The sequence below is a fragment of the Hermetia illucens genome, chromosome 6, assembly GCF_905115235.1.
Source record: "Hermetia illucens chromosome 6, iHerIll2.2.curated.20191125, whole genome shotgun sequence".
NCBI lineage: Eukaryota > Metazoa > Arthropoda > Insecta > Diptera > Stratiomyidae > Hermetia > Hermetia illucens.
Genome location: NC_051854.1, coordinates 16678503 through 16694347, shown reverse-complemented (window position 1 = coordinate 16694347; position 15845 = coordinate 16678503). Strand labels below are relative to the sequence as shown.

The 15845-nt window shown below is 38.8% G+C and overlaps 1 protein-coding gene across 1 annotated transcript in view; it reads left to right on the top strand.

Annotated features, from left to right (window-relative positions):
* Positions 1-12189, top strand: part of LOC119659005 (putative cysteine proteinase CG12163) — a 39526-nt gene extending 27337 nt beyond the window's left edge. The window contains exons 3-8 of the mRNA XM_038066891.1: positions 576-742; positions 799-1077; positions 7556-8105; positions 11291-11463; positions 11545-11723; positions 11776-12189. Coding sequence (XP_037922819.1) covers positions 576-742; positions 799-1077; positions 7556-8105; positions 11291-11463; positions 11545-11723; positions 11776-12044 — 1617 coding nt within the window. The 3' untranslated portion in view covers positions 12045-12189. The remainder of the gene's footprint in view (positions 1-575; positions 743-798; positions 1078-7555; positions 8106-11290; positions 11464-11544; positions 11724-11775) is intronic.
* Positions 12190-15845: the final 3656 nt, after the last annotated feature.

Genomic DNA, 15845 nt, shown 5'->3' with positions numbered 1-15845 from the left:
CGTCCACTGCGTTCATCGTCGTCGGTGCTCATTTCACCTCGTTTAAACTAAGCAAGCCACTTCTCAATGGTTGATTTTCTTGATGCAAAGTCCGAATAATGTTTATCAAGCGAATCCTTGGCTACAATAGCATCTTTTTTCGCCAAAAACCAATGCTTTACTCATACACGAAATTCCTTTTTATCCAATCTTTTTCAAACCAAAGAAAGTCTCAGATTTAATGTTAGTTTAACTTACTTTCGGACAGATGGGATGTTACCAATGTTTTTAGCTGCACTCTACATGAATACTATCTAAAAGCTATCTTTTACGACTTCGGATGAAAATCGCCTACAAAAATTTGCATTTTCTACTTCAGTAATTGTTCAATTATCAGAAATAGTTACTTTTTCTAAAGTCGATATCTGTGAAAAACTGATTTGCATCTATTTTGCCTCCTTTTTGGCATGTTTATATCCTGTTTACCATTATTTCCTTTTGGTTGTTCGTTCGTGTTCTATTCTTTGTGAATTTAAAGGCTTTTCTTCATATGTAAGGACACCATCCAAAATAATTTAATTTCAAAATTTTCACAGGTTACCGATTCCTCAAAATGCGGCTTAAACGTCCCACAAGGTGGTGTAGGATTCGCTGGAGGCCCAAGACCAGTTTCCAGCGATGAATACTCTGAGCTTCAAAGTAAAGTCAACCGTCAGCTAGTAAAATACAAAGGACAACTCCAAGCCGGAAATACAGTCAAGGGGTAGTTCATTTAACACTTCCAATTTCTTGATAAATTATTGAAACTTTCTTTTACAGAATAAACAAAATTTATTGTGCAACGACTCAAGTAGTGGCGGGTACATTGGAAAAAATCGACGGGCAGTTCCGCACAGAGGACGGTAGTTTGGTAGATTGCGTATTGAGTATTTGGACTCGTTCTTGGTTACCAGATCCTGTTCAAATTGAAATCGATTGTAAGAGTGAAAACACCAGAAATCGTCGCTCAGCTGAAGATTCGATATTGTTTGAACAAGTTAACGATCTTCTTCCCAAGGAGGCTATTGAAAAGGCTAAGGGTCAACCGTTGTATAAAAAGTAATTTTATAATGGAATTTTATTGAGAACAGCATGGCCATAAAATTTTTGCATGCAGTAAAACGTAGATTTAGAAGTTACTAACAATTTTGATAATTAAATCAGTTTATTTGAAACAACATATTGTGTGTCATTCACTAATTAACTTTATAGATAATTCGATAAGTTGAGCAAATCATGTGCATGGACTTAGTCGATTTGCTAATGTCATTTTATCTTCATGCTAGGACCATCTTAAAGGGGTTTGAAGCAGTATTTTTTCCATTCAAGATAAAAATGTAAGAATAATCTTAACCGCACAATAAGATGTGTTGGTCAATTTAGACTAGATTAACATTAAATCATTTGATCCTAGAACAAAAATTGCGTAATATGCTTACAGTTAATTAGCTGCTTCTTCCGTTTCCGCTTCCTCCAGCGAGTATGCGCTGAATTTTAGCTATCTGAAATATTTGGTATCAAAGCAATGGCGTATTACTACGTTTTTATCACACATGCTTTTTTGATATTTTGTGTACGCATTTATACCACGGCCCCTGCTCAGAAGTTACTCAACCGAAAAATCTCAAAAAAATCCTGTTGTAGCATTTATATATCTTGATCTTAAAATACCCACCATGCGAATATTTTCTCAAATAAAACCAACAATAGTATATGACTCTCTTTTAGAAATTTATTAGGACCCTTCAAAATGTGCAGATGGTTACGAGAATATAAACATATTATTAGCAAAATTAGAGTAAATTAAGTTCGTTCCTTTCCTGTCTCTTAAGACGTCAGATCAATATAAGATGAAAGTGAAAAGTCGTACGTTTAGCGATGCATATACTATGCCCCGAAGACGTAAAAATGAAACGAACGGGATTTGCCATATACCGAAATTTTCTTACATAAGAAACACACAAAATCTTTCATACATGAAATTGTGAGCTTTTGATTTTTGACTTGCTTTAGTAGGATCATTGTACTATTCTATCCCTTTTAGACAATCACAAACCTTCATTATTGTAACCAAAATTCAAAACTGGGGAAAGAAGTTGGAATCGTGAAGCTAACGCTTCGACTAGTCCGGCCATCGCTAACTAGATTGAATCACTTCTGATCTTTACCTTCAGCTTTTCATTTGTAATTTTGTAATTCAACCTTTCTAGTTATCGAATAAAATCATAAGTAATGGGTAGAAATCAACAGTTAGTTGTAACGACTTAGAGCCAAAACAGAAAAACACAATTTTTTTTATATGAAAACAATCAACTTCGAAGTACCTCACGCTAACGGTGGAATTGCCCTGTACACACGCTGTTAATGTCTAATTCATCAAAAATAGTAACTGCCGGTGTTGCTCAGGGGAACTCATCAAATAATGTCTTCCTCAGCTTTGTCCTGGGAGCAGCATGACAAATGATGGTAGCCTGTTCCTTGTTTTATTCAATTTAGACATGAATCCGGTGATTTCCACTAATTATACTTCATAAGCATATGTTAATTTAGCGTTTTTGAAGAGACCTCAATAACTGGCTTCCACTTTTGATCTTGCTGCTACTTGGGTAGAGCTGAGGCAGTGTCCCTCTGCTCCAGGTAAAGTCGGCAATCATTGCCATTTGTAGAAAATGTGTCATTTTGAGCACAAAATGATGGATTCGAACTCCCAAACGATGCAACACGTGAGGTTTTGCGCTATCCTAAGTCACTCTGACAATAGCTATTCGTTTTTCCGAAATAATTCTCCTCAATAGAGAACTCCAAATAGACTGACGCTGTCGAAAACTATCTAAGATCGGTGATCGAAGAGTGTTAATGTGGTCGGTACAGGAAAATCCAGAAAGGAAATCAAGCACTCTTTGTTGATCAAGTTTTCCAAGTGCTCATTGATATGTTGCAGGGTTTTTTCAGTATGTTCGTGGCAGCGAAAAGAATCCTAATACCCCTATAATTATCGGACTCAAAACAAATGCGCTTGTTCAGAATCTTAACGATCATTTCGTTCTTGCTATCCCTGGGAAAGATTTCAGATTCCCAGGATTTACCAATGAATAGAGGTAGCAGCTTCGCACAGACTTCAGGGCTGGCGGCTTTACTTCGTTTGAGCGCGTTAATAGCAAAGGTAACTTTGCTTCTGATTGGAGAAGTGGCTGAGCATATCATCTACAAGAGAACTTCACATCAACTTCTAACATTTGAGAATCGCAGTGAAGCACTCTTTCCATCTCTTCAGCTGTTTAATATCATAGATGGGAAGCGTACCGTTAACGTCCCTTAAAGTCGCCATCCACGATCTGTTCGTCCTATCAATTACGCCTGAACAGTTGGCCGACGACACGTTGATTTGATGCGGCTGTCAGTTTGGGCTGTTCAGTGATTGAATAAAAAACGATTTGACCAACCGGCCACCTGAAAGGAAATAAGGAAAATCGGAACGTGTGTGCGTTAATGCGGTCTGTCGACGGTCATCAGGCACAGACTGTTTAGGCAATGAACGAAAATTTCATGTCTGTTTAGGTTTTGAACAAAAATTTTTTTTATAAATGCTCAGACACAAAAATATCTTATATTTGCATCTCAACGCCTTCCACGTCCAGAATTGAACTAATAGCTTGCCGCTATGCGAATGGCGCTTTCAGTTCAATTGGTAGCGGGGCACTGTGGACTCTTTCGGGCCAACGTGGTCATAGATGACGTCTTTTGCACGACTATTGGCTAACACCTACCTGTAAGTTCTTTCATGACGTAGTATACAGTAGTGAAATCGTCACTATTTTCGGCAAACTTTGCTTCCATGATCAGCACACGGCACGTCATACACGCCGTACTTCTCATACTTTTTAATGGCAACGGATTTCGAAGGCGTTATGACCTCCTCCGTTCGTAGCGATTAATAGAACTTTCAGTTCCTTACATTCATGGTCCCTCCTCTACGTTTCTGCACTCCGCCAGGTCTTGTAACGCCCTTTTGAGATATGACCGACAACTTGACCCGCATGACTTTTAATAGCGACGTACTGCTCTCCAATATTCCCAACCGGCCTGTTTAGAATTTGTGTCATTTACGAGCAACTGCTGGCCAACAGCCGTATCGCGGGAAAATCTCATATTGAATTTAGAGGGTCGACACTTGACCCCCTGCGAGCATGCAAACGAGGGTGACCGACTATGAGATGATGGTATCTTTCGAACCACGTAAACAGAAGACAACTCCTAAATCTACTGCTGATCATGATGTGTGATTTGATTAAGTACTAGTTAAGGATCAATGTAAGCTCAATTGAACTTATATCAAGCTCTCTGTTTGAACAGTGGTGGCGAATTGGCAACAATTGCAGACATCTACAATCAAGATCCTGTTAGAAGCCTCTCAGGTGACGAGATCGCGGCTAGTGCAACTGCCAAAACCAATCCAACACCACATTTGTTTTTACTACCAAATGACTTCTCATTGTACAATAGCTAATGGAGAGGGGTGCTTTCCAGAGTCCCAGCATCTCACTTCGCTTAGGTCCAGAATATCCAACCTATGTATATCGCCGGAATTGTCGCTCAAGTTGGACAAAAAGTAGGCATTCTGGCTGCCGAAGTGCGTACATACATTCCAGAAACTCAATAAAACTGTTTTGGATAGCAATAGATCGTAGCCGTGAGGTCAACCCCTACCCGAAGACTTGTTGACGTTTTGGTAGCAAGATAGTTTTGAAACTTGCAAGTTGTTAGTCCACGAATTTCTTCCCTCCTGTTCGTCTTTTACGAGGAAGTGGAGGAAGGGGCATCTAATAAGATGCTGCTGTGGTCTAGACAAAACCACATCTAAAGTGAGGAGCACATACCCTAAAAACAACAGCACACAATTTCTTCCCAATTAGTATGGCCTATCATCATCCATGTATTAAAATAAAATTATCCCAATTAGTTGTAGGATCAAGAGAGTCATGAGTCCCCTTGATGGAATCGCAAACCATTTGGAGAGTAAATTTCTTTGGTCCACCGAATACTTTTTTGAGTTTAGCATTTGATCGTATATACATAAATAAATTTAGATACGGTGTAAGTATATTAATGGCAATTTTTGGCGCTTTGCATTAATCGTTCGTTCCGTGGAAAAAAATGTCTGGATTCTCATTATCCTCTTTTTTCTTGACTTTTTGCCTATTTTCTAGGAATTGTTCGTTTTTATTCCGATTCTTTTGTTGTACTTGTGAACCATCTATCAAGCCCGGACCACCTTTCTTTAATCGATTGTAATCCTTTATTTTTCTCGCACTCTTGTTTTCTGCCGTTGTAGTTGTGATGGCTGTAATCCTGTCCGAGAGAACAAATTAAATCCATTCGTTTCCCTCCGACTCCTTGGGAGACATCACGCCTTCTTTATATTACGATTGACGTTAACCCACCCATTCTTGCTAAAGATGAAATCCCTTGAATCGAATTCGCACCTCATCCTCTTTTTGGTGGTCTGATCTGATTTTAATTCTAACAGTGGATTATCCCATGGAAATTTTTCATTTCCGTTTCGATTCTCTCCCTGAAAATGAATAGGGAAAATCAATAATTAATTTGAACAATCGATCTTTTTGAAATCGATATGGTCACCGCGTGTGCAAATTAACTGTCTGTTATCACTAGTCAGTTTAGTATTTCAACCTTCATGTTCAGAGGAGTTTATAATTCAGTTTCAGTTACACCTTGTGAGATGGTGTTTCTCATTCTTAAAATTTGTATGTTGTTTGTGGGTATTTACTAACTGCTAACCTCTACAACTTCACCACAACAAAAGGATTGACACTGTGGAGATCGAAACAAAACGTGTGAAACACGACATACTTGAAAAAGCATCTCGAGCCTAAGCATTTCAAAATCGGTTACAAAAGATTTGCACGTCAACAAGGTCAGAAACCGTTTGATTAAAACAAGACCATCGAGCATTTTTCCACCATATGCTGCGAGTCAACAGAATTATGGTCAATCTCTGATAAACCTAGCGTTACACGACGTTTGCGCTTATAAAGAGAATGAAAATGAGAAAAATGATTTAAAAACCAGCGACTTTCAACTCCGAAAAGTGCTCACGGTATATCATGTCTACCCACAAAACTATCCGCACCACTATAAAAAATTACGATCAAGATTCTCCTTCGTTAAAAGCTAAGTTTAATTTTGTTGAAACGTATTCCTTCACGAGTGATATCTGGGCTGATTTTGAAAATCGGAACTTTTTAAGAGTTACTTCACATTACTTAATGCTGGCGAGGGCTGTGTTGTCAGAAGCAAGACCGGGGTGTTCCAGATTACTGAAAAGCTCATTTAAGAGTATAATAATAATAATTGTTGGCGCAACAATCCATGTTGGATCAGGACCTTGAAGTGTGTTAGAGCATTTAACCAAGACCGTAGCAGTACACTACAGTACACTGTAGGGGGCAATCTGGTCAACATTGCGCTCGCCTGAGATTATTACCCTGATTTTACTCAGGTACTCATTCACAGCTGAGTAGATTGGTATCTGACATCCAGTTACGATAACAAATTCAGAAAATATAATATTATAAAAGCAGTGGGGATAATGTTTGGTAAACGTGAACATATCTCAACACTTTCTCCCCACAAAGGTCATTACAGCGTTGCAGCACTGATTGCAAAGAAGGAAAGTAAAGCTATTATGGGATGTTTACATCACTGCAATTTGGTATGTAACAAATTGAGGAAAGTATTCGAACAAAACGGTGATCCAGGATGTTCGAACAAAGTGGAATTTCACTTTTAATATGCTTAAACATATTTCAACAATAGTATAGCAACTCCTGCAGCTGCTATTCAGAAGGAATTAGTTGAAAAATTGAACCCAAAACAGCAAATTGGAAAGGCCGTGAGATGATGGCACACCACAGACATACTTTTGATTCAATAGGGCAGGTTTCACTTAGCATTATCTTGTATCCTAGATCTCAGTTTAAGAAGATGTACTTCAAGAATACTGCCAGTTTTACTAAGGCCAAAAAATACTGTTTCTAAGCATATATGGCAAAAACAAACCAAATGCTTCAGGTTCACTACGCTCAAATGTCTCTCTCCCTCTTTTTATTTGAAATGCAGAACAAAAATATTCAGAAATCATCGTAAAAAAAATTGTGTGTTCGTGTAAAGTCGATATACCCTGCAATTGTGCATTCCATTCTAGATGAGGACAGCCCTTATTTCAGAGCTTCATCAGAAAGAATTCAGCAGAATCTTATTTTATGTTGCAAGTTCTAACTCGTTTATTTTTCTACAAAAATTTAGGATTACACCTTTATCTTTAATGAATAATTTTCAATGTTATTGGATTATAATATTTTTATTTTATTTATTATTAGTAAGTTTATAGAAATAGAGGGTATCTAGTGCATGCCGCTCACAATTGGTATTAGTATTGGTCTCTAAGTAGCTTCTTTCAATTTAGATCTACAAAATTTGCAGACCCTATAAAAGAATTCGTTTCACTTCCCCCCAGGGCGATTGAAATCTACTTAGGCATCACAAACACGCATTCGAATAATACCAAATACATCATTAATGGAAGATTTGTATTACCGGACGAGACAGAAGACACTTGTACAATGGTTTTTATTCAACAATCGAATCGTTTGAACACTTTGAACTGGAGATGTGATAACAATCCAATTGATTTCTTCTACTCCTTCTATCCTTCCGTTCTGTCAATCCCGCATAGCAAAAGGACAAAAGAGCAAAGACTGTTTGCTAAATTTATACAAAATTTCCAACGTTCCTATGCACACACTTTCGAAGAAGAGGAACGATTCAAGATATTCACAACGAATTTACAGAAAATTAAGATGCTCAATGAAGTGGAAGAAGGTACCGCAAAATATGGAATTACTGATTTTGCCGATATGAGACCAGAAGAATATGCTAAGAGGACAGGATTGCGTTATGATGAATATATTTCGGATAGTAATCATATACAAAATCCATTAGCAGAAATTCCAGATGTGGAGTTGCCTCGTAGTTTTGATTGGAGGGAAAAAGGTGCCATAACACAAGTAAGTAGAGTGCTCCTTGGAAAATTTACATTTTCACAATAAAAAAAATAAGTTAATAGAGTTTGCCTTCTTAAGCAGGAATAAATTTGCTAAAATTCGAATTTGAATCCGGTGGTTGATAGTGCCTCTATCTTAAATGTAAAGGCCAAACTCAGACATGATGGATATGTATGATCTACTCCATTGTATTGCATTGTAGGACTTTGCAAGGCCATTGAAAGAAATGGAAATGGAATAATATCACGTTTGTCAAAGTATCAAGACTCCTAAAAAGCATTGAGATTTGTTAAAGTACGAGAACTCTCAAACACACATATGAAACATGGCTATTCCCAGTTCAAATAAATACATATCATTAAAGCTGTACCAATCCTTCATCATACTTGAAGTTATTATTATTAAATCGTTCATTATGATGGGATAATTACTGCGCCGTCAATTGGAATACATACATGATCATGAAATACGTACATGATCTTCGCCTCAATAAGAAGCTAGCAAGATCACAGTTATGCGCCGATGTCCACCAATTTGATATTCCTAACAGTCGTCTGGAGTCCTCCCCTCAACCAACTCTACTTTGGATGAGTTTGTTCCTTTTCTCACAACAATAAAAGATCTTTTTATTAAGAATTGCGGGGTCCTAAGTCCGCATCCACTTGATGTCGGACCGGACCAAATGGGGAGCAACTTACTCCAGACACATCAGTGGGAAGTACTATGGGAACTTATTATAGTATTTGAGTTGTGAAATCTGGAGAAGAAAGTATTGGTTTTTTTTCAAAACAATGCATTATTTTCCTTTTTGTACCAACGATAAAGGAATGGAGTTTGCGGTTGAGAACTTTTTGCGAGACCAAATCACCTAGGTCGTCTGTATCGCGTTTTTTTTAAAGAATTGTACGCCCCTTTTTTCACATCAATGGTCATGACAGTACCTCACTTAGTAGAACTGACTGTGCCTCTTGTCAAAGCTACAACCATGCTTATAACATCCATCATAGCGTAGGCACGCCGACACTCTTATTGATATTCATATAAGTTGTTGATGTTTTCAACGATATTAACCTGTTCTAAGCGACTCTTTCCAACATCTCCCCCATTAAGTCCATCCGGCAGATAGGGCGATATAATGTCCGGTCTCCTTTTCGCCGTTTGGTAGTAGCACCAATTTCCAGGGAATGTACTTGATTCGTGAAAAGATTGGACCTACCCTTCAAAGCTTTGTGGGGAATGCCATCCGACTGCAACTCCTCCGCATTGATTAGAGATATTGCGCCCTCTGGGCTTCCCGTAGCTTCTATGAGAAGACAGGTTAGTGGTTATCTTTTTTTGTATGTGGAATCCTCACAGGATTTTCATTAAGACCTTGTAAAACATATTCCAGAGTATTATATCGACCTCCTCACATAGTTGTTGAAAGCACACAGTTTGTTCTGCCATTTCACCTTTTTGCTTGCCGCGTATGTGCTTAGGCACATCGTTCCGTTCGATAAAATTGAGTCTCCCTTTAAAGCTCTGGTAAAGTCGCCTTAACCAAAGATATAGTAGAGAAACGCTGCAGAGCATTTATCCAGGCTCCCGACTATTGTTTTAACTGTTACTCTTGGGTCGTATAATATGTAATGATCAAATGGAATTTACGATCGTCCAACGACCTGAGTGGCCGTAGATGACCAAGAAAGAAGAGCTATCGATCGAAAGGGAAGCTCCACGCCGAATCGCATTCTCAATCGATGCTTCGGATGTATTGTGAGGCGCAGCCTTCGAGGTTCCCTCCCTGCCTTGATATCTTCAGGTCATTCTATTGGAAGATGTCCCTTCATTAATGTGAGAATTGCGGGGTTAAAGAGGAGGAAGGGAGATCGTGGCACTCTCGATCCGGAGTTTTACAGCTTCATGCGCGCGGTCGATCCGTTATTATATTTTTTTTTATTTAACTTGCGTGTTATTTATTCTTTAGGAGTACGCGCAGTTGGTTTGGCATTTTTTAGGATCCGGCGCAGACCCGCGCATCGGTAAAGGACACGTGAATTTGGAATATTGGAACTGCAAAGGCGGCATATGAATATTTAGAGGGAAGTCAGTTTCTATGGTATATAGATAACTCAAAAAGAGGATATGGGACGGGAACGGAAGTACATAGAGTGAATCCGAAAGTCGACTTGCAGCTAGCTCTATGCTAAATCACTACTGCATCTTAAGCAGTAGTGTGTGCGATAAGCCTGTGCGTCAGAATCTACAACCAGGCAGCATTAAAGTCTAGATGTTGTATTTGCAGTAAAGGCGTCCCAATCAACATCTATAAAGCTAGAACCTACACTTGGAATTAGCAAATTCGTAGCTGGGAGACCAAACAGCTAGTCTATGGTGAGGAATATCGTTGCGCTACAGGTACAGCAAATTCGTATCACAGTAACGACGGCGAATCAGAACAGCCACAACTTTAAAACTGATTAGAATCAAAATGAGAACATTGTTAGGCCACTGCGCACGACGACTGCTACATCGAAAACCCAACATGCTGACTTTGCAATGAGTAGCACAAAACGATCTGCCATATCATATTAGACTTTCCTGCATTTGCATTATGTCTGGGAAATAACGAAGCCAGAAAAGGTTTTTGACCGGACGAAACTAGTCGAATATTTTTTGAGTCTAGCGAAAGGACAGGACTGTTTACTTAAGGGAACTTTTTTAGGATCTACAATAAACCAATAGTCTACATTATGGTATCCTTAAACCAGATCCTACACAAGTTAACTAACTATCCATCCATCGCTCTGCACCAAAAAATTCGATCCACCACGCTGCAATATAACACTGTGGCATCCGTGGTTAGGATACTTATTAGGTAGCACGCATCTTTTGAATATGGTATTGTTGTATTATATTTTCCCCACGACCCACCAGGCCCGTTGAACGACTTTCAACCGCAGTGTTTCGAGGGTCATGCTGTAAGCATGGGTATAGGCATTGTGCTCTTTATAGTATGCCAAGTGATTTTACCCGCTAAAACGGCACTTACTTCTGTCAGGAACCTAGATCTCTTCCCCGGAAAAGTGTTAGTTCCGCGAATGCTTCGATCAGAACATAATAATAACAGATCAAACTCGACCTAAAATCTAAACTATTTCCTTCAAGATTGCTAACTACTTTCTTTTATTTTTATCATTATCTATTAGGTAAAAGATCAAGGAGCATGCGGATCTTGTTGGGCGTTCAGTGTAATCGGCAACATAGAGGGCATTCATGCTGTGAATACAGGAAAATTAGAAGAGTATTCTGAGCAAGAGTTGGTGGACTGTGATACAATTGATAACGGCTGTGCCGGTGGATTACCAGACAATGCATACAAGTGAGTTCTAATTTATTATTGAACAAATCATATAGAATCGATTTGCAATCAAATTTTGTTTTTTTTTCCCCTTCGAAACAGAGCAATTGAAGAAATTGGCGGTTTGGAGTTGGAAAACGAGTATCCTTACAAAGCGAAGAAATCCAAGTGTTCCTTCAACAAAACCATGTCACATGTTAAAGTTAAGGGTGCCGTTGATCTTCCCAAAAATGAAACTGCTATGGCATTGTGGTTGGTGAACAACGGGCCGATTTCAATTGGTAAGCCATTCGTCGACAAATTTTATATAAATGATTGTAACGTTACTTACAGGGATCAACGCGAACGCTATGCAATTCTATCGCGGAGGAATTTCACATCCTTGGAAGCTTTTATGCCGAGCTGGTGGTATCGATCACGGTGTGCTGATTGTTGGTTATGGTGTCGCAGAATATCCACTTTTCAATAAAACACTTCCCTATTGGATTGTGAAGAATTCTTGGGGTAAGCGTTGGGGCGAGCAAGGCTATTATCGTGTCTTCAGAGGTGACAACACATGCGGTGTTAGCGAAATGGCAAGTTCTGCAGTACTATCAGGCTAATGAGTGCCGTATAAGGTATCCTCCCAAAGATTAAGTAGTTTTTCGAGAAAAATACAAATATATTTTTGTAAGCGGTCGGGGTTTTATGGTATACTATCTATTGTAAGAATCTATGAATAAAGTTGGAGAAATGGTATCATATTGATTTGATTTTTTTGTTTATTTTAAGGTGAAAATTTGTTTTTCGCGTTTCAATTTCCAATCTTGGAATTTCAGATCATTACAATTAAAATCATCAAAAGATAGATGGAACCCTTCATTAACAGGAGGTCTGTTTGGAATTCGATACTAAAAGGTCGTTGCTCATTCACGAAACATCCATGGAACTTGAAAATTCTCTAAGAACAATGCGATTGAGCAACAACTTGATCGATTTTGTTGCTTCAACATGGACAGTGTTCTCCAAGGTATGTAGGGAAAGTCCATATTTTCAACAAAAGTATTCTGATATGGTGCAATTAAATTAACGCATTGTGGAAGTAATCATTTCATAATGATAAAAATTTACACCTGTAGTGGCATATGCGCATACATGTATGTGGTTCTAAGGGACCCCACTTAGAGCGAAATTGTTTTGTAAAGGCTGTTTAGAAAAGTGGTGCATTTTTGTGCACTACTACTGCACAACTACTTATGCTGGTATTGTAAATAATAGTCTTTCATAGAAAAACAGCCACTTTTCGACTTTGATGTTTACAGAGTCAAAGACCATGAAGTATGGCACTATGGCAACCATTATTTTTATTATGATACCAGTGCCACTAGGCATTAAGTATTTGAAATTATCAATAAAATATCAAACAATTGTCTTGACACTCAAATAAATTTATTGACCAAAAATTACTGATGCAGAGTCCTTCGGCTGCAGATTTCACCAAAAGAATATTAAAATGAAAAATCTGAAAATTGCATGTAGAAAGAATTTTTGCCTCCCTAGGCATCTAGGATATATGTTGTTTTGTTCCTTAAAACGGTCCCAATATAGGTGATGATGTTAAGCGCCTGTGATTTACACTGAGATCTCCTTCCAAGTTAGTTTCCTATGTGCCGTATATGCAATGGAATTATTGCCGAAGGTCATCAATGGTTTTTCCTGCCGACTTTAATAAAACGCAGCAGGCTAGGTAACCTGCTAAGCAATTCAGCAGTGTCAGTGCTCCGGCGTTGCAATGCATTGAGAACATCGAATTCTATATTAGAAGTGAGGTTTCCAATTGCATCAGATAGGTTGGGAAATTCCCCATTTTTAGCTCGTCAACATATAATACATCCGCAATAAATCATGTTTCTTGATGTATCCGTTGAGGGTCTTTAAAACCAAAACCTCAAACCGTTTACTGATTATGGATAACAAGTTGATTAGGCGGTAATTTTTTGGACTTTCCCTTTTAGTATAGGCAAAGCGTGGACTTTCTTCCATTTTCCCGGGAAGTATAAATTATTCAAAAAACTGCTTAAAACTGGCATAGTTCCATCAGTAACGTCTGGAGGATGCTTTAACGCTACATTTGGCACTGCAACCACTAAGGCGTGAAACTATTTATATGAGGCAAACAGTTGATCATCCAGTTTAAGGTCAGCCTACTTCGCAGGACTAAAAAGATTGCCCTGAATGACGTTCAGGCTGTTTTTCAAACCGTGGACGTCTCTTTCCAATATTTCATATTAGTTTTATGTCCATTCTGTGTCGATACATCGATTCAAAGTGCTTTCTTATTAATACAAACTTCAAAACATTATCCATCACATCACACTTTTCATACCGAGGCCAATAAATTGTTGCACTTCCTTACTACGTATATACTTTAATCTTCGACACGGTTACTTATGACTTTTCTAAACAATATTTTCACTAAAGGGAACATGGTATCCAAGCCGTCTGGCGAAATATTCTTCAATTTATCCCTCCATAATTTTTCGCACAGTCTTAAGGAACAATTTGAACCTTCAGTGTGGTTTGGAGGTGGCTCTTAAATCAAAGGTAGACAGTATTACGCATGCAAGAGACAAGTTTTTCACTTTTTTTGGTTGGTTCTTAGGAACGAATTATTCAATATGAGAAGATGGTAAACTACCTTCTCGTTTCTGACAAGGGGCACTTCGCTATCGCTTTCCGACATTGGGCACCTCGCCATCGCTTTTCGCATTAGGAAGTCATCCCTACCGATATTCCCGAACTAAACTTCCCCCGAAATTTCTGCCAATTTGATTTCTGGATTGGAGACCGTCATAATTACGTAATGGTGTTCCTCAGATTGGAATTAGTTTCTAATTCCTATGATAGAACTGACGTTAACCGCAGTGATCCAAAGACCATTCTGTGGTACAGTTCTGGTCAGTAGTCTACTTCGACCTTACTCTATAATCGAAAAGTTGGTGATGTTATTGATTTGAGGCGCATGAGTATCCATTCGTGTTTTCAAACCCTAACATTTATTTATCATGGCCATCATTATTGACTCCATAGTGCCCTCGTCTTTCCAATATTCCCTGCCAGACTACATTCTCAATTCAAGTCCTAGCACCATCAATGCCAATGGTGTGCTCATGTTCAATAACGATGCTGTCGTTACATTTTGTGACGACCTTCATATTGCGATAAGCAGCACATCCCCGACATGATGTGGGATATCTAGTACACTTCACAAATACGCAGAAAAAGATTTCCCAACTGATCGCATTTGATTTAAGTCTTCCCTATCCCAATTCTTCTTACCGTACAGGCATTCTTATTTAGCAAGGTAGAGCACGGTCACCTCCCAATCAAACCATTGTCCTCATTCTCCCTATTTCCTTTCTTTAACAGTTTTGCTAATATGTACAATGAAATCTGCAGCCCTACCTGTGTTAACATCATCAGAATCATCTTCTAATTTCTTCTTTTCATTGTTATGATCCAGCTCATCTGTTCGATCTCCTCTGATGCCATAACCCATGTCGATGCCGTCGCCACTGCCACTACCGATTTTGCTGTTGCCTCTGTCGACATTGATGGTATCACAATTGCCAATGTTGATTCTAATACCATCCCTAATCACTGCCACATAATGGTTTCAATTTTGCAACGATTCATATTTTCTCCATCTGCAGCTTCGCCTGAAAATAACCTCTTCCATTGGTTTGCTGGGATGCAGCTCAAACGTTCGTCAGTGACGTCCTTTATGCTGTTTTGTCTAGAGGATATAAAGGGACTCAATAGACCATGAAGTTTTCCATAACCACCTCGACTACGCTGCTGACATCTGCTTACTCCCTCAAGTCCTGAACCTTGCCAAAATGGCTCTGGATTTGGAAAACGAAGCAAGTAGAGTCGGACTTAAGATGAAAGCCAATAAAACCAAAACTCTTGGTCTGATTTGCCAATGCACCCTTCCTAACTGCATCAATGGACAGGTCAAGAGTCGAACAATCTGTATAGCTGAGTATCGTTGTTCATGCCGGCATTATGACATCAAACTTGATTACACTCAGCGCATTGACTACGTAAGATTCTACGCTAGTTTCGCCAATGTTGCTCTCCCCCAACCTTTCCCTCCACGCCAATATCAAGCCGAGGCAGTTTCCCAGCAATATTCTCTTTGTCAAAAGTCATGACCAACTCGCTAAGATTAGGAGACAATTTACTGAATGGATCTGGTCGATACCGTCTTCATAGTTTTGTTTTCCCCCAGGGTAGTATATTTCCACCAAGTGCGCCCGGGACAATCAATATTGTCCCAGTCCCTTATTGTGGAATCGATATGCTGAGTTTTCACTTATGGAAATCCCCATCGTGTTTCAGAGCTACTTATGTAGCACTTA